Source organism: Patiria miniata, unplaced genomic scaffold, assembly GCF_015706575.1.
Source record: "Patiria miniata isolate m_02_andy unplaced genomic scaffold, ASM1570657v1 HiC_scaffold_27, whole genome shotgun sequence".
NCBI classification, from domain to species: Eukaryota; Metazoa; Echinodermata; class Asteroidea; order Valvatida; family Asterinidae; genus Patiria; species Patiria miniata.
The window spans coordinates 4,762,521-4,776,361 of record NW_024037066.1 but is presented as its reverse complement, the minus strand read 5'-3'; the positions used below and the strand labels follow the sequence as shown (position 1 = coordinate 4,776,361).

Genomic DNA, 13,841 nt, shown 5'->3' with positions numbered 1-13,841 from the left:
AGTATACTCAGTAGTCTGGTTCCCAGACCTGACAATTATTCCCGACGCTCACGTCTTGAATTGTAGGTCTGGCAGCCTCCGTGGCTAAAAATAAACATGACGACATTAATGGCCCTTTTTCAAAGCGCGGCTTCGTTTCCGATATCGCTTTATCCCTTGTAGCTTTTAATGTTCTGATCAAATCTTTCAATAAATCACTTGCTTCGTAATATCATACAGTTATGATAATACAGTTTGATGTTTTTGTAAGATAACATTGAGTAATGTTGATCTGGAATCTTCAAAATTACGGAACCCAATAGCACTGTTAGCAGGCCGAGCCGAATGGAGACCGAGTTTTGGAAAATCTCGGTAACGGTCGTCAAATTCAAAATTGTACATGACGCAGCAAAAAGTTCGCCCGTACGATCCGAATATATTTGATGCACAAAATCGTCGTTGAATTTCAAGTTTTCTAAATGAAAACAATGAATATTAATCATCAACTCATTTAAAATACAATTAATAAGCAATTAGCAGTTAATTAAACCTATATTATATACTCGGAAATACTCGGGTGCTATCCGATTGTCGACGAAACGACTTCGGCAAACTTCGGAAATTTTCGGAAAAAGGAGGAATTCCTCCCGTTTTAGTCACGTGACGTAAATTGTAATACATTGTATTACCGGAGGCTACCGGACCTAAGATTCATCAGGAATAGTCGGAATCTTTTGGTCTGGGAACCAGACTATATACTCAGTTTCTAGATGCATGAATCAAGCTGAACTTTTCAATTTAGCAAGCTTCTGTTTTGAATCATCGAAAACATGGATGATTTGTTCATAGATAATTTTGAACATTGCACGTTCTTACGTAGTGTATATTCCATTCGAACACGTGAGCAGCTAGCAGATGTTTCGAGATTTTTGTTGTTGTAAACCCCGTTGGAGAAAGCGTGTCCCGGGATTTTATTTTCATCGCGCCGTCACTCCAAACTATGTTAGTATAGAACTTGACGAATGGTGCATATAGTTGCAACATTATCCAACTTTTTTTCTGTGCACATTGTTTTCCTGACTACCAGTCGAGATAAAGCAATAATTAATTGCTAAGTTGCCAGGACACCTCATTTGTCTCAAGAAATTACTAATGCAAGCCGTCAAATCAAAATTTTAAAACTGTTTGACTTCGTCACTTGGAGAATATTGAATATAGTTGCACCACATTCCAGCATTCTATCAGTGTAAATATTATTTCTGATGTTATGGTGAACAATAATCATGGTAAACGCGATCCGGCCGAGGAATATGGGCCTGTATACGAGATTTTTGCATTCAATTTTACCAGAGATTGCCAATTCGATTATTTTTCTAATGTGCCCCCCTTCCCCGAAAAAAAAAACAATCTAAAATGTTTGTTAATCTCTGGCCCAGGTCTAAAATGTAGCCTGCTCTTCTACGCTAAAATAGACCCAGATGTTGGCGGTTTTTGTGGCCGACGAAATCGCTGAGGGGAATTTTGCTAACAGTTTTAAAGCAACATGTTAATATTTGTTTGCTGCCCTCTTTTGACAAACAAGAACAACATAATTTCAAAAAAAATTAATGCTTGCCGCCCTCTAGTGGTGAAGAATGACAACACCTTTTCTTTTTCATGTGATTGCTGCCCTCTAGCGTCAAGCTCAAGAACAGCAATAAAGCAATCTCCCTGCTTTATACACATTTTTTGTTACCCTTCAATAAATTGAAATTACACCCCGCCACCATTAATCCAGAATCCATTTTTTAGAGCTATGATCTATCTGCCAAGTTTGGTGCTTTGGCCAGATGGTCACGATTTCGACCGTTCATGAACGATCACTCTCTCATGAACGATCACTCTTTCGGAAGACCGCATCGGGAACGATTTCACAAGAACTGGTTTTATGAGAAGACTATAGTTTTTCTCTTTCAGTGAAGTGAGCAGTTGGGGGCATCGTCGCGATACCCCATGCATAGTCGAGCTAATATCAATCATTCCATGTATTAATAACTTTGAAAGCTATGATGAAACTTCCGAATCGTAAAAAAAAATTGAGTTTTAGCATTGATTTATAGCTACTCGGCGTAATTAAGAATGCGATTTTTTTTTTAAATTGGGTTTGTTTGAAAATCGCAATTCTCGGAAGTCGGAAAAGTTTTGCGGTTGCGCTGTGTAGTAAATTTTATTCGGTGAGGGGCACATTTAATATACGAAAAGTTTCAGTTCGTACGTGTCTCCCGATCATTCATGGGAATTCGTACAGTGGCGTAGCCAGGAATTTTTCAGTGGGGGGCGCTGGGGGCTGGAACATTTCATGGGGGGGGGGGCGTCATGTAAGATCAATGATAATTTTTTTTAGAAACTCAAAATCTCAGTGGGGGGGGGGGGGGGGGGGGGCGACTGGGGGCGACAAGGTTTCATTCCCCCCCCCCCGGCTACGCCACTGATGGGAAAGAATGCCGAGATTGGAAGACTATACTATTTTTGGTGGAAGACCATTACACCTATCGACTCACTGTTTCCCCGCACCTGCGTTGCTATTTTTAAGTGTGAGGAGCAGTTCAAGGAATTCCCATTGAATGTTTACCCATCTGAATCCATAAAAGAAAATGCCACGGGAATAGTGCAGTTGATCGCATGAGGACGTGTGGATTAAAAGGATAACGGCTTCAAAGCAAGTATCAACTTGTGATTGATCCGTTGGGTTCACGGGTTCAAGTTTTATTGGTTTAGGGGCGTTGAAGACGCGATAAATCTCTCTCACTGCAGAAGATTAAAAGTTGCAGACCAGTAAATAGGCCCCAAATTGCCTACGCCGGCGGCCAAATCATGATTTGCATGCCCTCAAAATCTTCAGTATTTGAGAGTATTGTGGGCCATGAACTTGAGGGTTTGTAAAAAAAATATGGGTGGAAGCCGTGCACAGGACTGGGAGCTTGCAGTTGTGTGTAATTTGGATGTAATTTGGACCCTAAAAGCGCTCTATTTTGCAATGGAGTGTAGCCATCGTTTTTCAAAATGGCGATGGGCTTCAGGACTATTTTTAGGGGTGATCATCTTCGGATGGAAATTTTTCCTAAAAGTGGGAGCATTTACCATTGGGGTCTATGGAAGTTTATTTACTGGTCTGCTACCGTAAAACGTACGTGTAGGCATGGAGGATTCCTCCGTTGTTTGTTCTGAACAAAGTCTTTATTTGTTGTAAATCATTTTGTATATAGTTTCACGGGTTTGAGAGCGACACAGAAATGTTAAAGTTGTTGTTTGTGAGGTATTTGCGCGGGGGGGGGGGGGGGGGGAGGGAAGGAGTGTCGGGCTCCTTGAGCTTGGCTGATGAGTCATCGCCTCTGCATGGAGACTTTCAAGAGCCCATGAAAGAAAGGGAATTCCCCGGCATTTCGTCGAACACTCTGAAGTGAAGCATTCCAATTTTCCGTGGGATCGCTGCTCAAGATTATACCCGCTCCACCAAAACTGTGAGGAAAACAGTATGTGGGAAGCGTGGTCTATTAAAGAACTTAATGATTGTGATAAAACCAGTTAGGAAATATAGTTTGAAGACTAGTTTACGAAATCATCGTCTATAAGACGTTGTCTAGTGTAAAACGTTGGGTTAACAACCCCCCCCCCCCCAAAAAAAAAGGGGGATGGCAAAGTTGTTGGTTAACACAGTTTAATTTTAAACGGCAAGTTTATTTTATTTTAATACCACAATTTATCCATTTAAAACAAAGACGTGTGTGAACAAACGTGTTGCTATAGAGTTTTCTACAGGAGATATCAAACTATTTGTTCCGTTCAGTCGATACTGGTCATAGCGACACAATAAAACACTTCGGGGAAAGTCCCGTCATAGTACTACCCAACGTATTGAGCAATAGAAATTATGAAATTACCCGTCGAAGTTAAGTAGATGAAATTGGCATAGTTTGTTAGCGACCCGTATTCCCGCACAATTTCAGAAAAAAATCCATATTGCATGACTTCTCAAAGTTGATTGAGAAATCCAAATATGGGTCTTCTCTCCATTTTCTGAACGTAAATATAATGTGAATGCCACATTCTGCACCTTTCAATAAAATAACTGTGTCTGGGAGGTGACACTCCCCCCGAGTCTTCAGTAATGATACGTCTTTCTTGGAAGTCATGGACGTTATGAGGTCAGGTTAGGCATGCACAAGGGGGTATAGAGGAAGTTGGTACCATTATTTAGTACCATCCAAACTCACCCAGACTACCCAACATATTGAGCAATGGAAACGGGGTGCCCCTTTGAAAGTGAAAGAAATTGGCATACTTTGTGACTGACGTCTTCCCGCATAATTTCAGAAAAATTCCCGTATTGCATGATTTCTCAAAGTTGATTAAAAAAAATTCGAAGTATGGGTATTCCCTCCATGTTCTCTTAATTAATGTGCGAGATTTGCGGTACACTATGACACTCGGCCGCCTCATACCCATTCGCGCTGGTTCGCAGAGCATATCAGTCAACATGCACTCGCACAGTTTATGTACCTTTTGCAAAGGTAATAACTTAAATGACAAAGAAGTACTCGGTGCTGATTTATCCTTGAGATTTACCGTAACTTCATTTATTCACATCGGAAGTATCTGTTGAGTACCAATAAGTCGGTTGATAAATCAATAACGACCCATTGACCCCTTCAGGTTCCCGGCAGTTTGTGCTAAACGTATGTTCAAATTCACCGGGCGTCGCCAGGATTTTTTTCTACGGGGGGGCATTCTCGATTTATCATTTTTCGGGGGTGGACAGGGACATATTGTCCCCCCCATGACTTCGCGCCTCTTTTTTCCCCCGGCCCCCTGTTTTTCTCCATTTTGTGCCCCCGGCCCCCCCCCCCCGCAACGCCCATGGATGGGCTTCTGGCTCTTATAATTATAAACCTCCACACATTTACCTTTTCATTGGCAAATTTGGGCAAATTTGACACCACCCGCCAGAACGAACGCACCACTGGGATTTCAAGGAAACGCCATCCTTTTTCGAGACTATAAGTGCGCTACAACTTAGAACTCCACCCCCTTATAATCTCGAGCAAATGCTTTTCAACAATGCCTTAATTTAAAGCCAAAATTACCTTATATAGACAACTGCTCATTTAAGCATCCATTCAGTTTTTATGGAAATAAAATGATTGTCATGGAGTATGATGATGTACGTTTTTATCTTGGAAGATGTCGTTTGATTGAAAATGAATGTACATTTCGAAAGGGATTGACAGCATTTCGAAAGGGATTGACTCTTCAGTGGTCGCTATATATAGCTTCAGTAAATCGGGGGTTGGGGCAGGGATTTTAAAGCTTGACATTCCATCACAATGTGACTCTCATACATTGACCGTTGCTCTCATTTTATCCATCTCTAGCTCTGTACAGTGAAAGTCTGTTATTCCAAACATTATAGGATGAGTTTCCAGAAAAAAGATCCCCCCCCCAAAAAAAAACCCCCTGAATCCTTCTCTGAATTCTATTTATATTCGGCTTCACTGATACGAATGCTTTTTAAAAAGGAAATACCAGCCCTAAAATTATTGGCGTCATTTCCATTTTGAACAGAAATTTCCCCGAATCATGAAAATCGACGCCGGAGTTCCGCTGGACCTCATGACGGTTACCGGAAACGGCGCGTATCTAAGATGCCTATATAATAGAGGCGGGACGCATGAGATGCATAGTCAAACACAGATCTGGAACCCATCACAAACTTTGGAAAATGGCTCGTATGCGAGTTAGAAAGTTTATTGCCATAAGTCTTCACTGTATTATTATAGCATGTGGGGTCGGTGTATCGGGACAACCAACGGTCCACATTTCAATCCAAGATGCAGGTGATGAAGGTGATCTCAGCAGACTTCAAGAAGGTGACAAGGTGGTTCTAGTTTGCGAGTCCGCTGGTCTGACATCTGGGTACTCGCTTGTCTGGATGCATGAAACCCAAGTCCTCGCTTCTACCGACAGAGTAACTTTAGAATCTGTCCAGCTACCTAGCAGAGACGACGTCTCCCGAGACCAAGCTGTCACACTAACCATCACCACGGTCGTAGGGAGGGACAGGGGTTTGTACAGCTGTAAAATAGTACGGGATCATCAGGGTGCAGTCGTCTCCAATGTGGCACATGTAGCCTTAAAAGTCTTCTCCTTTCCTCCAGAGCCGAGCCCGGCCTGCGTGACGAACGGACCCGTGATGGCATTTAGCGGTGATGCTGTTACTCTAAATTGCACAACATCGAAGGGGTACCCTGCGGTCTCACTTTCCATCTTTTCACACGACGTGGTGATGTCACCTGAGGAGTTTTCCACTACGGAGACCAACGACACGATCACGAAGAGTTTCATCTTACAAGTAAGTCCGACTCACGATGGGGTGGTTTTCAACTGCGTCATGTTTAGCTCACACTACCCTGATAAACTCCGGGCTTGCAGGATCGGCCCGATCCGTGTTGGCCAGAGATCGACTACTGCCAACTACCCTCCACGACGGTCAAGCGCCCAACTACGGCTATCCGATTCCCCAACAAGGGCGGATCCAGGGGGGGCCAAAGGGGGCCATGGCCCCCCCCAAAACGAAACCAATTTTTTTTTTTTTTAAGTGACATCGCAATAAAGGCAGGCAATGAGTACACCACCATCTTTTCCTCAAAAAAACATTGGTTAAAGTGGTAAGAAATTGCCTCAGATCGCACCACAGAGCATCTAGAATCCAAAAATTTTTCGGGGCCCTTAAGCGGGCCCCGAACCCCACGCCGTAATTTTTTTGGCCCCCCCCAAAATTGTGTTCTGGATCCGCCCTTGTTCCCCAACGACCCTGCCAAGTCAACTGGTCGAACCTCAAGGATGCGGGGAGATGACAACGAAACGAGTACCCGACCTTTCAGCGGACCAGTGTTTCCCCGGCCCATGGTCCATCGCAGCCATTGCTGCTTCCGGTTTGCTTGCTTTATCCTTGGCTATCAACCTCATCTGTTGGAAGCAAAACACGGCTGCGCGAATCGGACACGCGGAGATTGAACAAGTTCCTTCTCGAGATGCTTTTGTTGAAAACAGGAGAATACTGAACGGAATTGACAATCGTCGCTTCGTTATGGAACCTTTGACTGTTGTATCGATATGACATCAAAACGTAAGGACTTATGTGTGTGAAGCAAACAAAGTGAAAATGTCTAGAAAGTTAAAAGTTTCATTTTGTACAAGTGCGTGCATCTTCACATTTTCTCCTCAACTTGTTTTCATACTGGAAATAACACGGAAAGTTCCTGTTTAAAATACGTTTATACGGAGAAAAAACTTGACATGCCAACTGAACACAACTTGAGGGCTTTGATGTTGAACTCTGATTTCAATGTCCCATTCTTTTGCAAATGGAATAGGGGCAATGAAAGTTGAGATGTAACCTTTTGTAAAAAAAAAAAAGAAGTTCATTCGTGATGGATTTCCTTGGCATTGGAATTGTTTGGTCTGTTTGGATAATTGCCTGATGTAAATAGCTTGACTTGTAAATATAGTATAAATTAGAATTCTGATGTCAGTATATATAAATTATGCTATAGATTTTTAGTTATGAGGTTAAGTGTTATGATCAGCTAAATAATTTAAAAAAAAAATACTGTAGTGTATATATTAGAATTTGCGCACGGCGTTATATTTCCTACTTGAGTTAACCTTTGCTCGGGCATGATGTAAATGAAAAGCAGGTTGAAAGAATTAAATTACGTGTTTGATTTGCAGTCTTAATATACGAATTGTGTCATTTCTTTCATACATTATATGTACTTCACTGTACCACATAATCTTCCACCTTCAAATTCCGAAGTAACAAAAAATGCTGTAGTCATTTTGTGAGCTTCGATGTACTTATAATTTCCTCCAAATTGGAACGACCATCCTTGCCTTAACAGGTGAATAGCCCGGCTTCTATATTTCGATCCGACTATACGTTAATTGTGAATGGTGGGAAACTTGGGCCGGGATATGTCGTCTTTCGAACACTCCTTTGAAACATTTTCCAGTTTGTAATTTTTAAAAGAATTACCAGAAGCCTTGGCTTTTTAAGTTGAATGTTTAAGTCCCGGTATAACTGTGAGAACATAAAATGTCGACATTTGTTAACTTTTGAAGTTGAATATTTGGGACTCAATCATGGCAAAGCGAGTCCCGCTGTAGTTACATGTGTTTAGGCCACTTTTAAACCAATGCTTTCGAAATATTTTCTTCCGAGTGTTTTCAGTCATAAGACACTTCTTTTTTTATTGGAAAAAGTATAATTCTCAGAAAAGGTATTATAAAGCGTTGAAATATTTGAAATTAAAAAAGAGACAACTTCATAAGTTACTTGAACAAGCCTACTGGAACGGCTTGGGACTTCCACCACAATGTCCCAGTTTTGAATCTTGGACGCTGGAAATACTTTTACTTTTTTATGTACATTTAAAAAAAAAACCCCAAATACCCCTTGTTTTCCTCCACGATTTGAATCCAGAATATACATGTAGAGCCTGAAAGTCACGGAGCTTACCACTACCTTTATGAAATCCTAGGGCTCGGAAGTAATAAATAAATACTTAGCCTTAAAACGACTTAACTTAACTCTCCCCCGAGGATTGGGGTAATGAACACAACTGATTTATAATTCCACTGGTATTTGGTCACTTTCTATCGTCGGTGCCGGGGTATCCATGTAGGGAAATGTGCTGCACTCACTGCAGTGTAGTCTGTCTGTTTGTTTGTTAGCCTGTCCATTTGGCACAGCTGTGGCATCTTCCACAGAGACTTCAGGATGTTGTTTCTGAGCAGCTCTTTGGACACACCATCCTCTTGAGCACCACTGCGAGAAAAGTTCGAATAATAAAAATGGCTCTTTTTTTGCTGTTAAAACAAAGGTTGCAATCAACGACGATGAAATTCAAAACTTTGTTCTAGAATGCTCAGGCAGATTACCTTGATTGAACCACAGCTGGTTCCCTGCAAAGCTGGTCTCCCATCAGTCACACACTCAGTGCCACTACTATCCCGTTGGCACTTAAGCATGCCACAGATTTGCTAGATGTGGAAAAAAGAAAAAATGTTTGACACTGGTAGGAGTAATATGAAAAGATGGTTCAATAAAGAAAACAAAAGAGAGAGTATTATTTGTTGTTTTAAAAAGTTGTAAATTACAGGGTATTTTTGTTTACCAAATTTTTGTTGATTTATTTAAACGAAGTGTACACAAATGAACTTTTCCGACTCTCTGACTAAAATTTTACCGCAGGAGCTTTGCTGTAGGAGTGAAAATTGTCTTCATCTATTCAAAACCATCTGTTTTTTTATTTTTGAAGAAATCTGAAAAAAGAAATAATTAGCCATTTTCTCCTTTTTATTTTAACATTCTCCGTAAAGTTCATCACAGACAAAAGAAAAAATGACCTCCAAATGACCTGTCTATTCTGTCTCTTGCATGCTTTAGCTGGTGCCCCATATATCATCTGACACTGGTAGTCTGCATCATAGATTCTCCCCGGCATGGCAACTGTATCCATGGCAACGCCTGGTGACCAGGAAGTAGTGATGGAATCATGTAAACAGCTGGACCGTTCCGATCTGCTCAATTGTCAATCGAGAAAAGAAAATAGTTACATGTCAATTCACACTTTCTTTATAGCAAGAAAAGAAAATGCTGCCAGAAGTTTAATGATCTCATCCATCCTCTAGGGTCTGTTGGAGAAATCAAAGTTTTATCCCGAAGAGTTTTCTTTTAAATGTCTGGTTTTCTAAGTTTCTTTGACAATGAATGGGATTTTCCCCTCTAGATAGGAGGCCAGTTCATCACAGGTTACTCAAGCTAATGCCAGTTCCTTACACTCCTGGGTGGAGAGGCAAATACGAAGTGGGTTGCTATGATACAGCTGGCTCGACAGCTGGATTCGAACCCCTAACCTTCTGATGATAAGGCATAATACAGAACTCAGTTTGTGCCTAACTGCCAGGTTTCTGAGGAGAAACACAAAAATTTCAAAAACTTTACATAATTAAGAAAAAAATCAAAGATACAAAAAACACACAAATAATATAAACAAACAAATTGAAATAAAATGCTGTTTACCTAAGGAATTCTGCCAGTTCTTGTTGGCTGCATTGTGACCAGATGAATGTCTGGTGTCCAGTGGTAGCATACCCACTCATAATGTTGACACGGTCTAGGCAGGGGTTGTGGTCACCATCATGTCGCATACCCAAGCTGAAATGGATAGGGAGGAGATATTTAACAAACTTTAGAATTGTGTAAAAATTTGCAATTTTATAAAGCATAGAAATTATGAACATAAAATATACAAAAAGAACTGGCAAGATAATATATCATCATTAGCCTATTAAAGCATGTATTTATGATCAAATGTAGGCAAGGGTGGGCGTGGGGGGGGGGGCGCACCATAAGAAAATCATCGCCCCTCCCCAAACTGGAAATTTGCTGGTCCTGTTTCACGAGCGGCCTGTTTTTTTTAACGAGTCCCACTTTTTTAACCTCTTGCTAATTACGCCGTCTAGGCACTCAGTGACAACAAACAATAATTGATTTTACTCACAGGTGTCCAATTTCGTGAGCTATGGTGTGGGAGAGAACCATGGGACTTTTATCTTCACAGAGGGCGCACTGATACTGCGAGTCGCACACTCCATTGTTGTATGCTATGCCTGTCGCATCGTAGTTACCACCTATCTGGATGTCGATTCTGAAAAAAGAAAATAATGAAACAGTTTATAATCTGGAAAGATATTTCTGTCCAGAAGATTTCTACAAGACTGGCCAGCGGGTGCGCAGTTGCAGTTTAATCGCATTGCTACTCAATCATTAATCAAAATCTGATTTTTTTTTGAGTGCCAAGTCCTGAATTAAACAAATTTACGATCATACTTGTGTGAAGTTACAGTTCAGATACCTTGTTATGAGAAGGGCAGCATCATACTGAGCTTTTCCTCCATCCTTTGCCATGAAATAGGATCTTTGCCACTGACAGAATCTTCGTAATGACAAGTTGGCATGGTCTGTAAGCTCCAAATCAACCTATAGAAGAAAAAAACAGCATTGAAAAAAAAATGACAAAATTGAAGAAGAAAAGGTGACATTTAGAAAAAAGCTGTGGAACATGACAATTAGGCCTACCTACCAGATTTTCTTTCACGATGTGGATTTTAGCAACGCGGAGTCTGACAACAGCATTCAATGATGTACTCTGCCATAGACTTGCAGCCTGCAGAAGAAAAATATAATAATAATTACGCATCAAATTAGCGCAACTTACCGATTTCCCAACAAATCTCTGGAATTTCAAATAATTTCTCAAAGTATCGTTTCGGTTTGCGGTAACACCATGTGGTAATAACTACTGCTTAGAAGATATTAGTTCTGAGAAGAACTTGTCCTGCTTATTATCAACTTTGCTAAGTAGTTTTTTGTTCTGTTTAGAACAGTCCTGCTGTAAGTTCTAAAAGAACTTGTCTTTGGTCTCAACGTTTCGACTAGCCTGCTCTAGTCATCGTCAGGAGCTTTTCTCAAAGCTTATAGAATCAAAGATAAATACAAAGTTGTTAGCACCCTCCAATATTAAGTTGAAAAGTATCTCAAAATGTTGTAACTATGAAAACAAAACATCTGGATAAGAAAACAGAACTACGAAATAAAAAAACTCAGCGAGCGAAAATCTCCACCAAGGCTAAACAATTGCTCGCCATATTGCCAGCACACCCAAAAGAAATACTCGCATAAATTATGAAAAAATCCTGGAGCCAGACCAAAATTGTACTTGTACCAATTAGGACCACCCCTAAAAAAATCCGTCCGTACCTTTTTTAGTTATCTTGTTAACAGACAAGCCAACCAACCAACAAAATCCGATAAAAACATAACCTCCTTGGCGGAGGTATATTACCACATTCAGCATTTCCATGATGTAATGCTCAGTGTCATCGCCATGGTAACGATAAGAACTTGTATCAACAGCCACAAGCAGATCCAGGGAAATTGGTCTCGGAGGAGATGCAATGGGGACGTCAGGATCAGAAAGATGGAGACCTAATGGGATGAAGTTTAATAATAATAAAAAAATTGACATGAGAAAAGTGGCATATAAAAACAATTTTCAATCTTTGTTTTCTAAAAAGAAATTGTCTATTTTAGAATCCATGAATTCAAGAACGGTACACTGAAGTGAGACTAAAATAGGAGAAGAGCAGCTTTACAAAGTTGTTGTTTCCAAATCTACAACGATTGTATTCATTTATGTTTTCAAGTTAAGTTAGGGGTTTCAGTAGAGTTAAATGTGTGTCTCTAAAATTCGCAGATAATGATATTAAACTTATCACTATGACATATTTTTACCTGCCTTTGGTCGCTGGTTTGAAGCGTGTTGGATGTCCTGTTGCTTCCCAATCCGAGAAAGGCGATATGAAAACACCTAGGAATGACACAAAGCCAAATTTGTAAGTGTACGTGCCCCCCCCACCCACACACCCCAGCCCCCCACCCTAACCACCACTACATCACACACAAGAAGATTTTTTTCAAGGACATTTAATACAGGGTGCACAAAAGGTAAACTAACAGGGCCAGAATCAATAGGCTTTTGAATTTGCATACGACTTCTATTTGTTTTGGCCTAAGTTGGTTATGAAATAAACAGTTTCATATATTGCATTTATAATTATTTTCGTATTAATGGATATTTATCCATACATGCATAGAGCAAGGAACAGATCTTTCAGCTGTCAATCTTAGACCATGTAGACTTGATGGCTGCCTTAAAACTTTAATACTTCTAGAATTAGAAGGCACTCCGGAGTGCCTTCTAGTTCTAGAAGTAGCCTTATAATTATCTGTGTGCAAAATATTTTACCACTTTTTTTCCACGCTCCCTGCTCTACTGTCAAAACACGGTAATTAACAGTGGTTGTGGTTGAATATAACGGCGCTAATATTCATCTGCTCTTTATAATCTTAGTGTCTATGAATTAATGTAATTAGTTACAACAGGTGGTCAGGTGGGTGGTGAAAAGCCTGCGGCAACCCCGCTGTTATAATAGATACGGATGAAGTGCACGTGCATGGTGCTAGCATGTTTTCCACTATGCACTAACGTTCGAGTTTATTTTTCGGGCCGGCCGGGGAGGGGCGCAGTTTACCAGTCATTCTCTACGACTGTCTACATAAAATGAATGAGGGATTCATCTTTCCTCTAAATGTGGGGACTACATGTACATGTAAATACAAACCCACCCAACCTAACAAAATAAGAGAACCAATACAACCAACCAACACAACCATAGAAAACAAACAACCAACTTCAACCAACCGACAGACAACCAACCATCGCAACAGAAACAAACAAAGTCATGTTACCTGATTCAGTGTCACATGGAGAATCAAAAGAAAGAATGAAACATCCTTCAGGAACATTGGCAAAACTATTTTCTGCCCTGTCACGCACCAGAGCGAGTATATGATGATTTTCAGTAAAATGTACAAACGGCAAATGCGAGTATACGGCTGCACAATTTCATATACGGTGCAAATCAACACAAGCACGTATGCACATGCACTAATTTTCCTTTGCCACAGGTCAATGATTTCCAAAAAAGAGCAGTTCAGGGCCACCAAAAGAAAAACGCACAAAACATTTGTTTGCCGTACGAACTGAGTACAGTCATGGAGGAAGGAACACACTCCATGGTAAAAGGAACACACTCCATGGTTCAATATCCCCTGGAATACATGTAATAATGGATGTTCATTGGTGGCTTAAAAGTGGTAGCCCCCAGCCCCCCGCCCCCTCCCCCCTCCAAGCTGA

General features: G+C 40.7%; 1 protein-coding gene across 1 annotated transcript; it reads right to left on the bottom strand.

The window, feature by feature from the left end:
- Positions 1–8,367: 8,367 nt before the first annotated feature.
- Positions 8,368–13,565, bottom strand: LOC119734219 (A disintegrin and metalloproteinase with thrombospondin motifs 19-like). The gene is made up of 10 exons (XM_038207585.1): positions 13,394–13,565; positions 12,377–12,452; positions 11,928–12,070; positions 11,166–11,249; positions 10,938–11,062; positions 10,584–10,730; positions 10,103–10,237; positions 9,438–9,600; positions 8,959–9,060; positions 8,368–8,845 (listed from the first exon to the last, which is right to left on the bottom strand). Exons 1-10 carry the CDS (start codon positions 13,448–13,450, stop codon positions 8,645–8,647), a joined length of 1,233 nt encoding a protein of 410 aa, XP_038063513.1. The 5' UTR covers positions 13,451–13,565; the 3' UTR covers positions 8,368–8,644.
- Positions 13,566–13,841: the final 276 nt, after the last annotated feature.

Excerpts from the sequence above, each read along its gene's own strand:
- LOC119734219 (XM_038207585.1), bottom strand. The coding sequence starts at position 13,450 with ATGTTCCTGAAGGATGTTTCATTCTTTCTTTTGATTCTCCATGTGACA. Across the intron at positions 10,731-10,937 it reads GCTGCCCTTCTCATAACAAG|AATCGACATCCAGATAGGTG; the intron begins GTATCTGAACTG and ends TTCTTTTTTCAG. Across the intron at positions 10,238-10,583 it reads GCTCACGAAATTGGACACCT|CTTGGGTATGCGACATGATG; the intron begins GTGAGTAAAATC and ends TATCCATTTCAG.